Source organism: Rhinoderma darwinii, chromosome 5 (assembly GCF_050947455.1).
Source record: "Rhinoderma darwinii isolate aRhiDar2 chromosome 5, aRhiDar2.hap1, whole genome shotgun sequence".
NCBI classification, from domain to species: Eukaryota; Metazoa; Chordata; class Amphibia; order Anura; family Rhinodermatidae; genus Rhinoderma; species Rhinoderma darwinii.
The window spans coordinates 299,382,777-299,402,238 of record NC_134691.1 but is presented as its reverse complement, the minus strand read 5'-3'; the positions used below and the strand labels follow the sequence as shown (position 1 = coordinate 299,402,238).

Below are 19,462 nucleotides of genomic sequence, written 5' to 3'. Positions count from 1 at the left end.
TCGAATTCACTAGTAATCAAAAATACTTTACTGATCTTGAAAATCGAATAACTTAATCCATATAGTAATAATAATAATAATAATAATAATAATAATAATAATAATAATCATCATCATAATAATGTTTTTACCTGTGGCCTTGGAATTGGTTTTTGAGGCTTTTTTGACCCCAACTTCTTCATAGCATTGTAATATTTTTTTTGTTCCTCTGTCATAAAAATATCCTGGCCCCCTAAGTAATGGGACAAAATAAAAGTAATCATTATTATTGCAAATAAGAGATAAACATGTGATTTACAGATGATAAATTAGTGTCATAACTAACATTTTATGCAGACATCATTTATATATTGGAAATAATAAATATGTGCTGTATAAATACACTTCATCTTAACTGAACGATGTTTAATATATTTAAAATCCCTGAATTAAGAACTTAAATAAAACATAATTACGGAAATATACATTTCGAATTCCCTGTGTAATTTTTGACATAATACAATGAGTTATTTACTACTCAGATAATGTAACAACTAACATTTTACCGCTATCACATTGGTGCACTTTATTTTAATCAGTGTGCATTAATTTTTTTCCCCCATCAATTAAAAGGGTTAAACATCTTACAGGGGTTGTTCAGGATTTAAAAAAGATATCTGGTTTCTTCGAAAAGCAATGTCACACCTGTCCATGGGATGTGTGTGGTATTGCAGCTTTGGTCCATTTATTTAAGTGAATGGGGCTGAGCTGCAATATAACACACCACCTATGGACAGGTGTGGGACTATGTATGGAAGAAAGCCATGTTTTTCCTTAATTTCAGAACAACCCTTTTAACTACAAGTTTATAGATTAGGTACAGAATTTATAAATGTGCTAGACCATGATGAGCAGGGAGAAATTGAACCATTGTATCTTTCCTCCTAGACATTCCACGTTCAGCTGTCAGTGATATTATTGCAAAGCAGAAGCTTTTAGGAACCACTGCATCTCAGCCACAAAGTGGAAGACCACGTAAAGTTACAGTGCAGTGTTGCTGAGTGCTGAGGCAGTGTGCATAAAATTTGCCAACGCTCTACTGAGCAGGTGCTTCATGTCATAGGTTTCTATGACTCAGCAGCTGCATGCAAGCCTTCCATCATCAAGCACAATCTTAGGCCTCATGCACACGACCGTAGCCATGTGCACGGCCGTGATTTTCGGGCTGTCAGCCGTGAGCCGCCCGCAAATCGCGAGACATGCACATGACCGCGGCCATTATTTTCAATGAGCCCGGACCGCAGAAGATGGCCGTAATAAGAGAGGTCCGTTCTTTCTGCGTTGCGGGCTCCCGGGCTATGCATGGACCGTAAAAACTACGGTCGTGTGCATGGCCCCATAGAAATGAATGGAGCCACAATTCTCCCATGGATTTTCGGGGGAATTGCGGCCGCAAAAGCACGTTCGTGTGCATGGGGCCTAAAGCGTTAGATGGAGTGGTGTAAAGCACGCTGCCACTGGACTCTGGAGCAGGGGAAACGTGTTCTGTGGGGTGACTAATCACGTTTCTCTATCTGACAAACTGATGGATGAGTCTGGGTTTGGTGAATGCCAGGAGAACGTTACCTGCCTAACTGCATTGTGCCAACTGTAAAGTTTGGTGAAGTAGGGATAATGCGGTGGGGTTGTTTTTCAGGGGTCACCTAGGACCCTTAGTTCCAATGAAGGGAAAACTTAATTATTTTGCATACCAAGACATTTAGAGCCATTGTATGCTTCAAACTTTATGGGTACAGTTTGGGGAAGGCCCTTTTCTGTTTCAGCATGACTGTGCCACAGTACTCAAAGCAAGCTCCATAAAGACATGGTTGGATGAGTTTGGTGTGGAAGAACTTGACTGGCCCACACAGAGCCCTGACCTCAGCTCTATCGAACACCTTTGAGATTAACTGAAACGGAGATGGTGAGCCAGGCCCCCTCGTTCAACATCAGTGTCTGACCTCACAAATGCTCTTCTAAACGAAAAGGGCAAACATTCCCACAGACATACTCTAAAATCTTGTAGAAAGCCTTCCCAGAAGAGTGGGAGCTGTTTTAGCTGCAAAGAATGGACCAACTCTATATTAACGCCTATAAATTTAGAATGGGATATTATAAAAGCTCCTGTAGGTGAAATGTGCAGGTGACCCAATACTATTGCCCTTATAGCGTACATAACATGTTCAAACAAAAAATATCTGAGAAATGTGCCTAAAATACATTTGCATGCCAATATATTGCTGGTCTACCATCATACAGATATACATAAAGCTGAGATGCATTTTTCAATCATATGACTATGTGTTACCTATAGTTTCCCAAAGGACTGCAGTTAAAGGGGTATTCCCAGAATCGACAAGTATCACCTATCCACAGTAGATGCTGATACGGCGAAACCCTGGGTCGTGCTGACTTGGCGTGCCACGTTTTTATATGCTGATTTTAAAAGTTTGTTTATAAGTACAAACCTTGTGTTTTTTGCAAATTATTGCAAATTACTGCCTGTGCAACTCTATGTGTTGTCTACTTCTTAGTAGGCCTATGGTTACATCAGATTGAGCCGGAGACATCTGTAGAACTACTGAGCCCAGCATTCACTGACATCTGCTACACCAGTAATACTGCATCTTTACCCTTTTCTCAAGAAATTTAGGAGAAGGATACCACCAGGACTATTGGACTGACATTGTGGATTCATTAGGTCGTTTTGAGCTGCTGAGTATTTATTTTAGGATAGGTGATAATTGTCTGATTGGTGGGGCCTAAATGTAAACGGGGGTCCCAAACCCCCCATTCCTCCTCACTGCTCAGTCACAGTGAAGAGCACATTGAATGGAGCGGCGGTCAAGCTTGCGCGATGCAGCTCCACTGAAGTTTTATGGGAATCAGGGAAACAGCCGAGCACAGTGCTCGGCTGTTTCCGTCAGATCTATAGACATTGAATGGAGCATCGGGCGCATGGTTGAGCGCCGCTCCATTCAAGCTCCTACTCATTGCAGGGGTGCAGTCAGGGGGAACGGGGTGTTCGGGATCCCTCCATTTGGTGTTGTTTCCGGCGGTGGGGTTCCCAGCTATCAGATAATTATCACCTATCCTGTGGATAGGTGCTAATTGTCGACTTTAATACGTCCCTTTTAAACCTTAGTCATCTTGTTGAGCAAATTAAATCCATTCTGTGCGTGCTACACGTTATAAAATAGAACAGCTAAAACAGTAGTCACAAGTGAAAAACATCCTTATTTCTGCAGTAGATTTGATATACTAGCTGGATTATACTTCAGGGCCAGCTCATCCATCTAAGCTTCATGCATTGCAGAAGTCACAATAGAATTACACATTTGCAGAAGATGCTAAGCACAGATTTCTGGATCACATTTATTTCTGAAAACCATGTTATATTTCAGAGAAAGATTTACACCTGTAACATTTCAACTTTCTTATTGTCTGAACACTTTAGCTCGCTCACTACAGTATCTCTTTTATTGTTGAATTAGAAAAGCTGCGCTCAAAGTGACCTTGCAGTTTCAGCTGGAAACGGATTGTTCCTGTAAAGTCTGAATTACCTCCTTCAATTACATTCAAACTAATTAAATTATGGTTTTTTTTTTCAGTGTAGAGCGTGAATTGAGAAGTAGAAGCTATTATGTTACTATAACTGTATAATCAATCATAAATGTGTCATTATTGGGAGATTGGGGGGGCACTCTGTATAAAAACCTAAGCAAGGGATCAAGGGCATACCACCTTAAATATTTTTGGACTTGGGTTTTGCTAAATAACAATATTCATTTATGAATAGACATATTATTCTTGGATTTTTGGTATTATTTATTATAGTGACAATAAACCAATCAGCAATAACATTAAAACCGCTGAAAAGTAAAATGAATAATAGCGCCTGTCAAGGGGTGGAATAGATAGGAAAAAGAAATCCCTTTAAGTTGATGTTTTGGGAGAAGTGTAAGGATATAAATATCTTTGACCAAAGGTCCAAATTGTGATTGCTAAACAACTTCGTCAGAGCAGCCGGTCAGGTCCGATCCTGCAGATGAGCTACTGTAGCCCAAATTGCTGAAAAGTTAACGCTGGCTATGATAGAAAGGTGTCGGAATACACAGTGCTTCGCAGCTCGCTGTGTTCTTTGGCTGTGTAGACACACACTGATCAGAGTGCCCATGCTGACCCTGTCTACCGCCAAAAGCACCTACAATGGGCACGTGAGCTTCAGAACTGGACTATGGAACATTGGAAGAAATTGGCCTCGTCTGATGCTTCACGATTTTTTTTACATCACTTGGACCGCCAGGTGCGTTGCTTACCGGGGGAAAAGATGACACAGGGTTGTACTATAGGAAGAAGGCAAACTGGTGAAGGCAGTGTGATGCTCTGGGCAATGTTCTGCTGGGAAACGCTTTGAGCTGCACTTATGTGGATGTTACTTTGACACATATCACCTACTTAAACATTGTTGCAATTACACTCATTCATGGTAATGGTATTCCCTAATGGCAGTGGCCTCCTTCTGCAGGATAACACACACTACCATACTGCCAAAATTCTTCAGAAATGGTTTGAGAAACATGACAAAGTGTTCAAGGTGTTAACGTAAAATTTCCTTAGATGTCAATCCTTTCGAGCATCTGTGGGATGTGCTGAAATAACAAGTCTGATCTATCGAGGCCGTACCTCTAAAATTTTTAGGGCTTGAAAGATCTGCTGCTACCATCAGTGCCAGATACCAGAGGACAGCTTTTGAGATCTTGTGGTGTTTATGCCTCGACAGGTCAGAGCAATTTTGGTGGCACGATGAAGACCTATACAATGTTAGACAGTTGATTTTAAAGTTATGGTTGATCGGTGTATATTGTGCCGTGCTTTACAGAGAATATACTCATGTATATGATCAATCCCTGATCTAATGAGTACTAGTCTTACTATATACATTCCACAAAACAGACGCCATTTATAAGTCAGGATATGAGAAAGTCAGAACAGTGATGTAAGTGAATCTGCAGTGTGGATTACAGAGATAGTGAATACACAGAAATACTTCAAAGAAAATAATAACTAACAAAACTACTACCAATAATCATTACTATCCTTATTATAAAATTTTAAAAAATGCAGGGTAAAAACATGTATTTGACCAGCTCATATGTCATACCCTACATATAAAATTAATATGAATTGTTAATAAAAATCACTGCTTGGATGTAATGTAATGCTAGAAATCGCATAATCTGTCTCTCCATAGTCATGCTTTGGGCATATGAATGACATCTCTGTATAACTACTAAATATCAAGCCTGCCGGCTGTTTTCCTGTCTGACAGCACGTGTGAACTGATGATAAACCAGTGATATTCTTCCAAAAGGGAAATTCCCTATCTTTTTCAACCTGAGATACAGGTTGAGTCATTACAGAAAAAGGCTCTTTGAAAAGTATTCTCGCTTATCCGATTCAGTTTTATGAGTTCTGGATTTTATGTCTGGAAAAATTGATGATTTACGTCAGTCTTCTCTGAATCAAAGAACAGAAGTTTGGTAAATAATACATTGGCAAATATCCCAGACTGAGATTTATAAAGAGAATATAATAAATGTACAGACAGACAGACAGACAGACAGACAGACAGACAGACAGACAGACAGACAGACAGACAGACAGACAGACAGACAGACAGATAGATAGATAGATAGATAGATAGATAGATAGATAGATAGATAGATAGATAGATAGATAGATAGATAGATATTGCGGAACTGAGATTCTAAGGCTTCATGCACATATTGCGTATTTTGCTGTGGAAAAACCGTACAGATCATGCGTTTTTCTATAAGATATTCAGTGCGGTTTTAACATTTTGATGCGTAAATCGGTGCGTTTTCATGCTGCGGGTTTTGGTGTGTTTTTCCTTAGTATTAGGCAGATACAATTCGCAAGCGTAAACGCAAGATAAATTGACATGCTACAGATTTTAGTATACGCACTGGAGGTCAATTTACGTCCTTGGAATCTCATTGACTATGCTGGTACTGTATTATGTTGTGGATTTGCTGCACGCAAATACGCGTGATAAAACCGCACATTAAACGCATCGTGTGCATAGAGCCTAAAGGGCAAAGATGACATTAGTTAGATACTTATCTTTTTCTTTTGTTGATTGAAATTGTCTATAATCACACCAATGAAAAGGTTCAGAGTGAAGAAAGATCCAAAAATGATGAATATGACAAAGTATAGGTACATGTATTTATTGGTTTCATATATTGGTTGTTGCTCAATCTAAAAGAGAACCAAACAGAGTAATAAACCCAACAGTTCAATCAGATCCACTTTGTACATGTTATCAGTCATCCAAATACACAAGCAGCAAGATAATATCAAATGTGGCATGTCACATAAACCCATTTTGGAAAACATGAGAATTAGTAACTTATCATCCCGGTAAAAACGCTCAGATTTTAGTAATACTTTCACTGTAATATTCAGCTAGATGCAATAATGTCTTCATGGGCAAAAAGTTGTGTGAACATTAGGCATCATGCACACAGCAGTGCCACATGCAGGAGGTTATACGGTTGCATACCAAGTCCCCTGTCACTGTGTCTCACGGGGGATGGGAAAAGCTTTATAATACAGATTTTTTTTCCCTGTTGGATAATTACGGAATTAGACAGAAAAAACTCAATATGCACAAGTAAAGTACTGCCCCATGCCCCTCAATGGGTGCCCTATTACGTCTCTGTGTTGTACAGCTATGTGTATCCACATTCTTCATGTTTGTTTTAAATCAGAAATCACTCTGAGAAATGTAGCATTTAATTCCTAATTAGTTCAATCTGTATAAATAAATCATTTTATATTAATGAGCGCGTCCTGACAAGTCCAAATCAACCCACTCTATATCATCTGGAAAATAAATTACGGTAATTAAAACCATGTGTCAATCCTGGGGTGAAAAGCATATGCTATATAGAAGTCAGTTCATTTACCACTTAGAATACAATGGCAGAGGACCACCGAGTGTGAACTAGACACAGACACCAAAAGAAGATTTAATTGTTTTACCAATGTTTTTCATTTGCCAGTACATTTCTCGGTGCCACTATTTCGTGTAGAATTTTTTTTTATTATCCAGAAGAAAAGTCCTTGGAATGCTGCATAAGACTCTGATGCCAAAATATTACTGTATTTCACATTAATTGGCTTAATATGCGAAACGTCTCATATTTCAGCAACTTTTTCTCTAAGTGTTCTTAGACACTGATCATCCACTTATTTTCAAGAGAATCATTATGAGAAATGGGGTATATTTGGGATCTCGCACAACCGCATATCAATCAAACCTACTACTATTGCTACAATTATTGTACACGTCAGGCCATTTATTTAAATGGGCATCATATAAAGTAAACACTTTCTGATGGTTTCCCACACAGAGTACAGCTAATCGCTGGGAGTCTTTAAGCTGGGTTCACATAGTAAATTATGTTAGACTAGAAAAGACACCTTGACTTGTACATTGCATGAGGATCAATAAATTGTAATTGTATTATAGTAGCTGATATCTGAATTGAACACAAAGTAAATAATGAAATAATTAAAGGGGTTGTCTTTAAATCACCCTCTTCATATACCCTTTTATTATAGATTAAGTTTAAAGAGGGGGTCCGGTCACTCACTTATAAACCCTCTATTAATCAGAACTTAGTGAGTGCAATTAATTTAATTAGTGCAAATGCTTTTTTTCCCAGTACATTTATTTCTTGAGGGCATGCAATTTAAAAAGGAAATTTACAAACTAGACAACCCCCTTAAAAAGACAATATACAGTATCCATCTTTTAAATGGACACTAAGTTTTAAACAATTTATGCTAATGTATTAATATACCTGAAATATATATATTATATCTATCAACTTTGTAATTTACTTACTGTTAAAATGTAGTTAGTTATCCATGCAAATTCTGTGTGAAGTTACTGCCACTAGATGTTTACACATATAAGACATATTGTAGGCTGTTTTTTCACAGCCTGCCAATAGAAGTTTATGTAGAGTGGAGAGGGAGCAGGAGGACTGAGCAGAGTGAGAAAGATACAAACGCTGCTGCCCACAGAAGTCTATGGAGAGGGGAGGGGGAGTAGGCGGAGACAGCAGGGAGAGACACAGACAGGTTGCTCATAAAAGTCTATGGAGGGGGAGCAGGAGGAGGGAGCAGGAGCAGAGAGGGACAAAGACACTGCCCATATAAGTCTATGGAGAGGGGAGAGTGGTGCAGAAGGAGGGATCAAAAGCAGGAAGAGAAACACAGACACGCTGTACATAGTATTCTATTAAGAGGGGAGTGGGGAACAAGAGCAGAGAGAAGGCTATTGGTAAGAGTTTTATGTCATGCCAGTGGTGGATTCTAAGCTACAGTGCTCATTACTGCGGTATAATGTTCTCCATGCTGCTGCAGCTTTTATATATATATATATATATATATATATATATATATATATATATATATATATATATGTGTGTGTGTGTATGTGTGTGTGTGAGATAGATGGAGATAAGAGAGCAGGATTCTCCTATTCTTTGTGTGCAGTGCATTGAAGACATAGTACCAGTTATGCACCACCCACTAGCTTAGAGAAAACGGAAAATTAGAGAGGGAGCCTGCAGAGGGGAAAACTGCTAAAAAAAACAAACAAACACCAACCAACCACCAACAAGTCGTATAATGGCCAGAAATAGTTTTATTCCTCATGTACACATATAAGACAGCTAAGTCTGAATTGTCACCAAAACAAGTTAGGTACGCTTTAAGCCTGCACGACCTCCTGAACTAGTAGGTGGAGATTGCACAGTATTATGCCTCGTGCACACGACTGATAAAGTATCTGAATCACATTGATTCTGAATATTTTTTCAAGGAGATTTTACATAAAACATTGCAATTTGCTTAATCAGATGCCATAGAAATTATCCCTAATAAAAGAATGTGTAATAAATGAATAGCAACTAAATAACAGAATTATTAATAAGAACTATAAAAACATATACTGACCCCTGCACGTGAGTCAACGGCTGCATACATGATATCCATCCATCCTTTAAATGTTGCCTGAAACAAAAGAGAAAATTCAGTCCAAAATGGATATTATTGAATAATGGTATTTTTTTTCTATTATTATTATTTTGTGTTACATTTGATGCTTTTATATTTAACGCTTCATAGTAGTGAATTGAGCCAATGTCGAGGCTCCCATCAGAAAAGCTTGTTACATTAGAATTTAATATTTAATTTACAATGGTCGCCAGTTTGTTTTTTTTCACAAAAAAAAGTAGTGTGTACAAAGCCTCCTATTCTGTTTTCAAGAGGAAACAGCTGTGTCCCGCCACAAGGGAGAAACACAGAACAATAAGGAAATAAAATACATTGTCAGAATGCCAACAAAGTATCACCATGTCTGCAGATTACATATTGCAGTCATTAGCACCATTGCTGTGTCTATGTAAATAATGCATTGCTAGGGCGCTATGTCATCACTGGCATGGCTTCAACACTGACTACAAGATCCAAGCAATGAAATGATCAGGCCATGATGCACATGACATTCTTACATCACTGCTGACTGAATAGAGCACCAGAAGATACAATATGATGGTTGCAAAAATTGCTATTGAGTAATGGCTAATGAGAAAAATTGTCTCAAACCAACACATGACTTTAATTTTTGGAAAAATTATAAAAACATATGCAAAACATATAAACATTATACATTGTCTCCGCAAATGTAATAAAATTGTTACACTCATAAAAAATAGTAAAATTAAGCATGATAGGAATAGCAACACAAAATGCATTTATTTTCCGGGGGTTTTGGGCTGTATTCACCTGTGCTGGTTTCTTGTACATTTCTTGGTGAAGTTTTTCCAAATTTTTTATGCTTTTTTAGTAACAAATATAGTAAAATATTTTATTGCGATAAAAAAACAAAAAAAATCACAGCAAGAAATGCAGCACAAACTATACCAAAACGGCAAATGTGAATAAAGCCTAAAAGGTTTGATGATTTGAAAATAGTATCATGTTGAGTATTTTCCATTGCCCTAAGGCACTCTGAGATTCTTAATTCTTTACAAATTAAAAAAATGTAAAGGTCCATGAAGCTCTAATGCAGACAAATGTGTCTCCATGGAAACTGACTACAAACAATCCCTGCGTGTAGTCTAATCCTTCACTCATATATTACGCAAATCCCTCTGCTCCCCTTCTTGCTAACCTACAAACAGTAAGATATTTTTAATCATGATTAGTTGCAAAATTCCTTCATTTTGTATTTTATATAAATCAGAGTAATACAAAATTGGTTTCAAAAGTGCAAATGTCAAATATTTTAAGCACATATCTTGCCCATTGACTTGCTATATTTAAACCAAAAGTGGAGACTGTGTAGCCGTCATCCCCATAGACCAAAATGCTTCAGGAGATATAGGAGTACTGTATGAGTACTTTGTGGGTCCCGTCCAACTAACTTCACTTATAGAAACCCAGAGGAATTCCCCTTTAAGTAACTAAAAAAGGCTTAAAGAGAGAGGTTTAGAATTTCCTCGCATCTCCTAATCTAGCAAACAGTGTGTCCTTGTACATTTCTCCCTGCATGTATGATGTGCTTCAGTGGACTAAATGATACAAATGTATACCCCTGTAGTAGACCAAACACATAGAAACTTCTGCTCTGCTTGAGGACATGACACCTGAAAATGCATTTTCCACTTCTTCAATCAGCTAGAATCAGGAAATTTATAGACTACAATCTTTCATTTTCTTTTTCTTCTTGGCTACTTTTCCAATCACTGATGATTTTTTACCATAAAACAATTTTCTGATTGAGTACAGTACAAATAAAACTGTTCTGTGGAAGTCTAATGTAATTCCACCTACAGCTTCCTACTGAAATGAAAGAGAATTAAACTTTGGGACTGGTTTAATTATTTCAGGTTTGAAAAAGGAAGACATTGAAAGCTGAATAACGGATAGACTTGTTAAAAATAAATCTTTAGTATCTGCACTTCATGAAATACAAAACAAGCTGGCAGAGGAATAAGCTGTTATTGATTTAAGGTAAATTTGCCACAGCAGAAAGACTTCACTGGAGTTTGTGCCTTGGAAGCTTTATGTTCTGACTCTGATACAAGATACACTACTAGTCTTTCTCAATGAATTAGAATATCATCAAAAAGTTTATTTATTTCAGTAATTCAATTCAAAAAGTGAAGCTCTAGATTCATTACACACAGTGTGATCTATTTCCAGCATTTTTTTCTTTTAATGTTGATGATTATCGTAATAGTTAATCAAAACCCCAAATTTAGTATCTCAGAATATTAGAATATTAAATAAGCCCAATTTCAAAAATGATTTTTGATACCAAAATGTTGTCCTACTGAAAAGTATGTACAGTATATGCCCTCAATACTTGGTCAGGGCTCTGACTCTGCATGAATTACTGCATCAATGCGGCGTGGCATGGAGGCGATCAGCCTGTGGCTCTGCTGAGGTGTTATGGAAGCCCAGGTTGCTTTGATAGCGGCCTTCAGCTCGTCTGCATTGTTGGGTCTAATGTCTCTCATCTTCCGCTTGACAATAACCCATAGATTCTCTATGGGGTTTAGGTCAGGTGAGTTTGCTGGCCAATCAAGCGCAGTGATACTGTGGTTATTAAACCAGGTATTGATTCTTTTGTGGGCAGGTGCCAAGTCCTGCTGGAAAATGAAAATAGCATCTCCATAAAGCTTGTCAGCAGAGGGAAGCATGAAGTGCTCAAATTTCCTGGTAGACGGCTGAACCACTGAGCAACAGTGTTGGTCCACTGTGTTATATCAAGTCCACAGTCAGCGCAGCCGTCTACCAGGAAATTTTACAGCACTTCATGCTTTGCTTTCCAGCAGGACTTGGCACCTGCCCACACTGCCAAAAGTACCAATAACTGGTTTAATAACCACAGTATGACTGCGCTTGATTGGCCAGAAAACTCACCTGACCTAAACCCCCTAGAGAATCTATGGGGTATTGTCAAGAGGAAGATGAGAGACACCAGACCCAACAATGCAGACGAGCTGAAGGCCGCTATCAAAGCAACCTGGGCTTCCATAACACCTCAGCAGTGCCACAGGCTGATCGCCTCCATGCCACGCGCATTAATAACACCTCAGCAGTGCCACAGGCTGATCGCCTCCATGCCACGCCGCATTGATACAGTAATTCATGCAAAACGAGCCCCGACCAAATATTGAGTGCATATACTGTACATACTTTTCAGTAGGCCAACATTTCAGTATTAAAAATCATTTTTGAAATTGGGCTTATATAATATTCTAATTTTCTGAGATACTAAATTTGGGGTCTTTATTAAATGTTAGCCATAATCATCAACATTAAAAGAAAAAAAATGCTGGAAATAGATTACTCTGTGTGTAATGAATCTATATAATATATGAGTTTCACTCTTTCAATTGAATTACTGAAATAAATTAACTTTTTGATGATATTCTAATTCATTGAGAAGGACTAGTATATGGAAAAAAGTATTGGGACGCTCTTCTTAATCATTTAATTCAGGTATTTCATTCAGTCCCATTGCCACAGATGTATAAAATCAAGCACCTAGCCATGCAGTTGCCTTTACAGACATTTGTGAAAGAAAGGGTCGTTCTAAAGATATCACTGTATTCCAGCGTGGTCCTGTAATTGAATGCCACCGTTTTAACAAGTCAGTTCATCAAATTTCTTTCCTCCTAGATATTCCACGATCAACTGTGAGTGATATTATTGCAAAGTGGAAGCGTTTAGGAATCACAGCTACTCAGTCACCCAAGTGGCAGATCACGAAAAGATACAAAGCTGTTCCAGCATGACTGTGCCCCAGTACACAAAGCAAGGTCCATATTTTTCTATATAGCACAGCTGCAGGGCCAGATATACCTATAGGCACAGTAGGCATGTGCTTATAAGCAGTCTTGGGGTAAGAGAGTCTGCTGATGGGAAAATTTGCATATGAATACACTAAATCATGTACAAATGTAAATTAGGTGTACTTATATGTTAATTGGGTGCCCCATAGTGCTATGGAAAATCCTAAGATATATCTAGAAATTGCAGGCATATCCACCTGCTGGCAAATTAGAAGGGTTGGGGGGCATGTACAGTATGAGAACTAGAATCTGATTGGCACTTATGCTAGTCGTCCTTCAAGGTCACCTTAACCATAATAACTGTGGCTAAGCAGAATAAATATGGCATAAATACTTACCACTTGAAGCAGAGCTAGATAACCTGCCCCAACATTATCAAAGTTGACTTTAACGTTAGTCCAGTAGGCTTCTTTACTGTTCATTAATTTACACATCGTCTTGTTGTCTACAATAGACACATCAAACTCTGTCTTGTTCTCAGCGTACACACATTTTCCAAACTTTCCAGCAAATAAATTCACTCCCATGATGCTAAAAATTAGCCAGAAAATGAGACACACCAGCAGGACATTCATGATGGATGGGATAGCCCCAATTAAGGCGTTCACTACGACCTTAAAAGTGGAACAAAACATAATTAGTCAGTAGCTATTAGAAATAAAACAGAAAAAAATAATAAAGTACTAATATCATAATACACAGGCCAGTCAGCTTGATTTTATATTCAGCGACATGGGGATGTATTACTATTAGGCTTTGTGCCTGTTGCAGAATGACACTATGAATAGTTATGGCTTTTATAGATTCATTTTAATAATGATATCTGAACTATGGCGACAAGGCTGCTTTAATAAAATCAAGCTTTATGGGTCTCTAGTCTAAAACATTTGACTGCATAAATTCACTCGGCTACATTAGTAAAACGATTTTAGGATTTTAAGAAAACAGAATTAATATTTGCAGGAGTCAAACAGTATGCATTACTGAATTTATGTAATTTGTAGTACTAGGTCCATTACAATAAGGTCGTAACCTGGATAAGGCAGCCCCATGTAAAATGGCCGATTGAAGCTTTTTATTGGTAGCCTGAAGGGGAAATTAGGATTTACATTGCAGTTCTTCAAGTAATTTTAGATAATATTAGAGGCTACCAATAGGCCAACTGTGAACTTTACACCTGTAGTCCCACATCCTGACTTTTTAATTTTACTCTTTAGATTTGTCTAATACAAACTTTGGTCTTCTGCAAATGCCTTATTGTTATCATTACTGGTTGATAAAAAATTAAGTTAGATAACATATTCATACCAAATCATTTATGTGAAGCGACACGAATGTCATGAGGTTATAGCTTGTTTGAAAAATGCAAAAATAAATAAATAAGAAAAAGAGTTTCTGTGATTATGTCCAGGGGTGTAGCTTTGGGAGGTGATGGGGTAGCCATCATAAGTGGGCTCTGGTGCCTAAGGGGGCCCAAAAGGCCCCTTTGCCACATAAAATGACATCAGTATTATAAATGGCAGCACATGTCTCCCAAGTTTCAATCAATATGTTCTTTTATTGGTCAAACATCCAGTAAAAAAGAGAAAGACCCTCCACCTGTCACGGGTCGAAACGTTGCCATTTTTTTACTGGATGTTTGACCAATAAAAGAACATATTGATTGAAACTTGGGAGACGTGTGCTGCTGTTCACCACGCTTTTTCTGAAGATTACATTACGTCAGACTGGGTTTGTCTGATTTTACAGCGTGACACCTCTCCTGATATCGGGATTTGTGCTTCTGCAAATCTTGTATTATTTGGACCAGTATTATAAATGGCACATGGTAGGTGGGGGACGGCTACAGATTTTACATTGGGGCCCAGGAGCTTCAAGTTACTCCTTTGCTTGTGTCCTCGATTCAGTGTTATTACAGGAACCTTCAGTATATCCATATCCGACAGAAGCGGATCTAGACTGTGCCAGGGCCAAGGTCAGGAATGAAATTGCATACTAATGTCATGCAATTTAACTTATTATAAGTGGACTGGGTATCGCAACAGCAGTAAGATGCATGGGGGCAAGGGGAGCACAAATACCCTGGGCAAAATGGAATATGGCATTTTTTCCTGGTCTAACCCTTTAAATAATGTCACCTATCCATGGCATGAAAATGTTTTTGATGCTGGAATTCCCCTTTAACTATATATTAACAGGAAGACATTAAAGTTACAACATGGCACAATCGAATATCACTGCCATTTAGCCAGGATATTATCTTTTTTTCGTTTTTAATCTAAATTAAGTTAAAGAGGCTCTGTCACCAGATTTTGCAACCCCTATCTGCTATTGCAGCAGATAGGCGCTGCAATGTAGATTACAGTAACGTTTTTATTTTTAAAAAACGAGCATTTTTGGCCAAGTTATGACCATTTTCGTATTTATGCAAATGAGGCTTGCAAAAGTCAAAGTGGGTGTGTTTACAGTAAAAGTCCAACTGGGCGTGTATTATGTGCGTACATCGGGGCGTGTTTACTACTTTTACTAGCTGGGCGTTGTGTATAGAAGTATCATCCACTTCTCTTCAGAACGCCCAGCTTCTGGCAGTGCAGACACAGCCGTGTTCTCCAGAGATCACGCTGTGACGTCACTCACAGGTCCTGCATCGTGTCAGACGAGCGAGGACACATCAGCACCAGAGGCTACAGATGATTCTGCAGCAGCATCGGCGTTTGCAGGTAAGTCGATGTAGCTACTTACCTGCAAATGCTGATGCTGCTGCAGAATCAACTGTAACCTCTGGTGCCGACACGATGCAGGACCTGTGAGTGACGTCACAGATCTGCACTGCCAGAAGCTGGGCGTTCTGAAGAGAAGTGGATGATACTTCTCATCAGAACGCCCAGCTAGTAAAAGTAGTAAACACGCCCCGATGTACGCACATAATACACGCCCAGTTGTACTTTTACTTTTCAACACGCCCAGTTGCACTTTTGCAAGCCTCATTTGCATAAATACGAAAATGGTCATAACTTGGCCAAAAATGCTCGTTTTTTAAAAATAAAACCGTTACTGTAATCTACATTGCAGCGCCGATCTGCTGCAATAGCAGATAGGGGTTGCAAAATCTGGTGACAGAGCCTCTTTAAGTTAAGAATATGTATCACAAATCGTGACCATAAACATATTTGAGCATTAGTGTCTCTTCATCACAAAGTTAATTTACAAAATTTTACAGGGACTGTACAGGCCATGGTATGAATCAATATAAAAAAAATTCCATGAAAAAAACAGAAATATAAACTGTGATATCAGAAGATCACAGAGTATCACAAATTATTCACTAGAAAATGTTGTGACCACTGCTAAACTGATGTTTCCTATTTCCTATAACTTTTTCATTGTATTGTCCACACATATTACTATAAAATTATACTTATGTTATTGGAAATACTAATATATTAATGGTGCGTCTTTGGACACAAAGTTAGTGGTTAAAGGAAGATTTACTTGAATAGTTCACTGAAGCCTATGATATAACTTGGAAACTTTTCAAGGTCATGTGACACAAATGGTGCTTTCACAAAAGTACCAAAAGTAAGCAGCCGAGATGAAACAGGATAAACAAAATACTCAGAAAAGATGGTCACAACATATCTAAGAATAATTTGTGAATGCTTTGTATTGCAGTTCAAGAAACATGCTCATTACTTTCAAACAGTGATATGGATACTAGTAGAATGTTTCTTTACAAAAGTCAACTAACATTTTCAACAGTTCATGACCAATACGCATCCCTTCATGGTTACATAAAGACAGGACTTTAACTAGCAGTTCTCAAACTTGTCATTTACCGGGTCCACTAGCAGTCAATCTAGAACTGTATCACATAATGTGTGACTTCAATGTTACCATATGCACGATGATTGCAAGAATTCCAACAAAGTTCGGATTGTTACAATTGTTGTTCTACTTTTTCCCCTATAGGGAAACATTGACATTGCCTTTGAGTCACAGTAATAGTGCAAATTTACAGCAACTTGTGTCGCCTTGGAACCCTAGCCTTAAAAGAAAATAAAAATAAACATATAACACGCATCTCAATCTAGTTGAGGCTAGTTGGCCAAATTCAAAGGGAAGCCCAGTATCACAGTTTGAGAGCCACCAACTAAAATAATAATAATAATAATAATAATAATAATAATAATATTCATAATTTATTAGGAAAATAGAAGCCACATTAGAAGTTGCACTGCAAAGATCAATCATTTAGACATTAATCCCATCATACATTAGACAAGTCAGAAATCACATTAATATGTGGACACTGCAAATAACATATAGAAAAGGACAAACAATTCCACACGTAGGACTTGCAATTAGTTATTCTCGGTAAATTGTAAACTGTACTACTGTTATTGGTCAAGCGTTGTAGAGTATGTAAGAGTCATATGACTAGAATGTATGGTAGGGGATGACTTCAAAACAATTCTATTACAAAGGATGCTTGCAATAGTTGCTTGGGCAGACACATACTAGTCCATCTCAATGAATTAGAATATCATCAAAAAGTAAATTTATTTCAGTAATTCAATTCAAAAACTGAAACTCATATATTATATAGATTCATTACACAGAGCGATCTATTTCCAGCATTTTTTTTCTTTTAATGTTGATGATTATGGTAACAGTTAATGAAAACCAAAAATTTAGTATCCCAGAAAATTTGAATATTATATAAGCCCAATTTCAAAAATGATTTTTACTACCGAAATGTAGGCCTACTGAAAAGCATGTACAATATACTTGGCCGGGGCCCCTTTTGTATGAATTACTGCATCAATGCGGCGTGGCATGGAGGCGATCAGCCTGTGGCAATGCTGAGGTGTTATGGAAGCCCAGGTTGCTTTGATAGCCGCCTTCACCTCGTCTGCATTGTTGGGTCTGGGGTCTCTCATCTTCCGCTTAACAATAACCCATAGATTATCTATGGGGTTTAGGTCAGGCGAGTTTGCTGGCCAATCAAGCACAGTGATACTGTGTTTATTAAACCAGGTATTGGTTCTTTTGGCAGTGTGGGCAGGTGCCAAGTCCTGCTGGAAATGAAATCAGCATCTCCATAAAGCTTGTCAGTAGAGGGAAGCATGAAGTGCTCTAAAATGTCCTGGTAGACAACTGCGCTGACTCTGGACTTGATATAACACAGTGGACCAACTCCAGAAGATGATATGGCTCCACAAACCATCACTGACTGTGAAAACTTCACTCTGGACCGCAAACAACTTGGATTGACGCCTCTTCACTCTTCCTCCAGACTCTGGGACCTTGATTTCCAAATGGAATGCAAAGTTTACTTTCATCTGAAAACAGGACTTTGGACCACTGAGCAACAGTGTTGGTCCACTGCGTTATATCAAGTCCAGAGTCAACGCAGCCGTCTACCTGGAAATTTTCGAGCACTTCATGCTTCCCTCTTCTAACAAGCTTTATGGAGTTGCTGATTTAATTTTCAGCAGGGCTTGGCACCTGCCCACACTGCCAAAAGTACCAATACCTGGTTTAATAACCACAGTATCACTGTGTGGCCAGCAAACTCACCTGACCTAAACCCCATAGAGAATCTATCGGGTATTGTCAAGGAATATGTGAGACACCAGACCCAACAATGCAGACGAGCTGAAGGCCGCTATCAAAGCAACCTGGGCATCTATAACACCTCAGCAGTGCCACAGGCAGATCGCCTCCATGCCACGCCGCATTGATGTAGTAATTCATGCAAAGAGAGCCCCGACCAAGTATTGAGTGCATATACTGTACATACTTTTCAGTAGGTTTACATTTCGGTAGAAAAAAATCATTTTTGAAATTGGGCTTATATAATATTCTAATTTTCTAAGACACTAAATTAAATCAACATTAAAAGAAAAAATGCTGGAAATAGATCACTCTGTATGTAATGAATTTATATAATATATGAGTTTCACTTTTTGAATTGAATTACTGAAATAAATTAACTTTTTGATTATATTCTAATTCATTGAGATGGACTAGTATTCTTTAAGAAAACCTTTTGAGGGTAGTCTCACTAAAACAACCCTTTTCGGTATGCCCAATTAGGGCATATGGAGAATGTAGAGGGGAGTTAGCGCTTGGTATCCCCCTTTATGAGCCACAGCGGAGAGCTGCTACGTATAAGCTGATCCTATTTTGGCAGACCCAGCCTCTCCTTGTGTTACATAGGGGCTGCAAGGGAAATATTCCTGGTTGTCGGACCATCTTTATTTCTAAAGGGAGTTGTCATGATGAGACAACCCCTTTAAAATTTATCAATGACTTTAGCTGGCCATGCACATAGGATAGCTGAGTGTTTGGCGAACTGCTACATCCTCAAACCTCCCTACAAATATACATCTTGGGTATATGGAGACAAGACACTGCCAGGTACTTCTAGCAGCGACTTATCTCCCAGCAGAAAAAAGAATCGGGCATATTGG

The 19,462-nt window shown here is 38.3% G+C and overlaps 1 protein-coding gene and 1 long non-coding RNA gene across 2 annotated transcripts in view; one reads left to right on the top strand and one right to left on the bottom strand.

The window, feature by feature from the left end:
• The window catches only part of LOC142652004 (sodium channel protein type 5 subunit alpha-like), a 358,710-nt gene that overhangs the window by 5,914 nt on the left and 333,334 nt on the right, over window positions 1–19,462 (bottom strand). Inside the window, exons 23-26 of the mRNA XM_075827343.1 lie at window positions 13,325–13,600; window positions 9,076–9,132; window positions 6,162–6,303; window positions 132–232 (exon numbers count right to left, since the gene is read on the bottom strand). Coding sequence (XP_075683458.1) covers window positions 132–232; window positions 6,162–6,303; window positions 9,076–9,132; window positions 13,325–13,600 — 576 coding nt within the window. The remainder of the gene's footprint in view (window positions 1–131; window positions 233–6,161; window positions 6,304–9,075; window positions 9,133–13,324; window positions 13,601–19,462) is intronic.
• Window positions 1–19,462, top strand: part of LOC142652008 (uncharacterized) — a 69,321-nt gene that overhangs the window by 15,066 nt on the left and 34,793 nt on the right. The gene's annotated exons all lie outside the window — the stretch shown is intronic.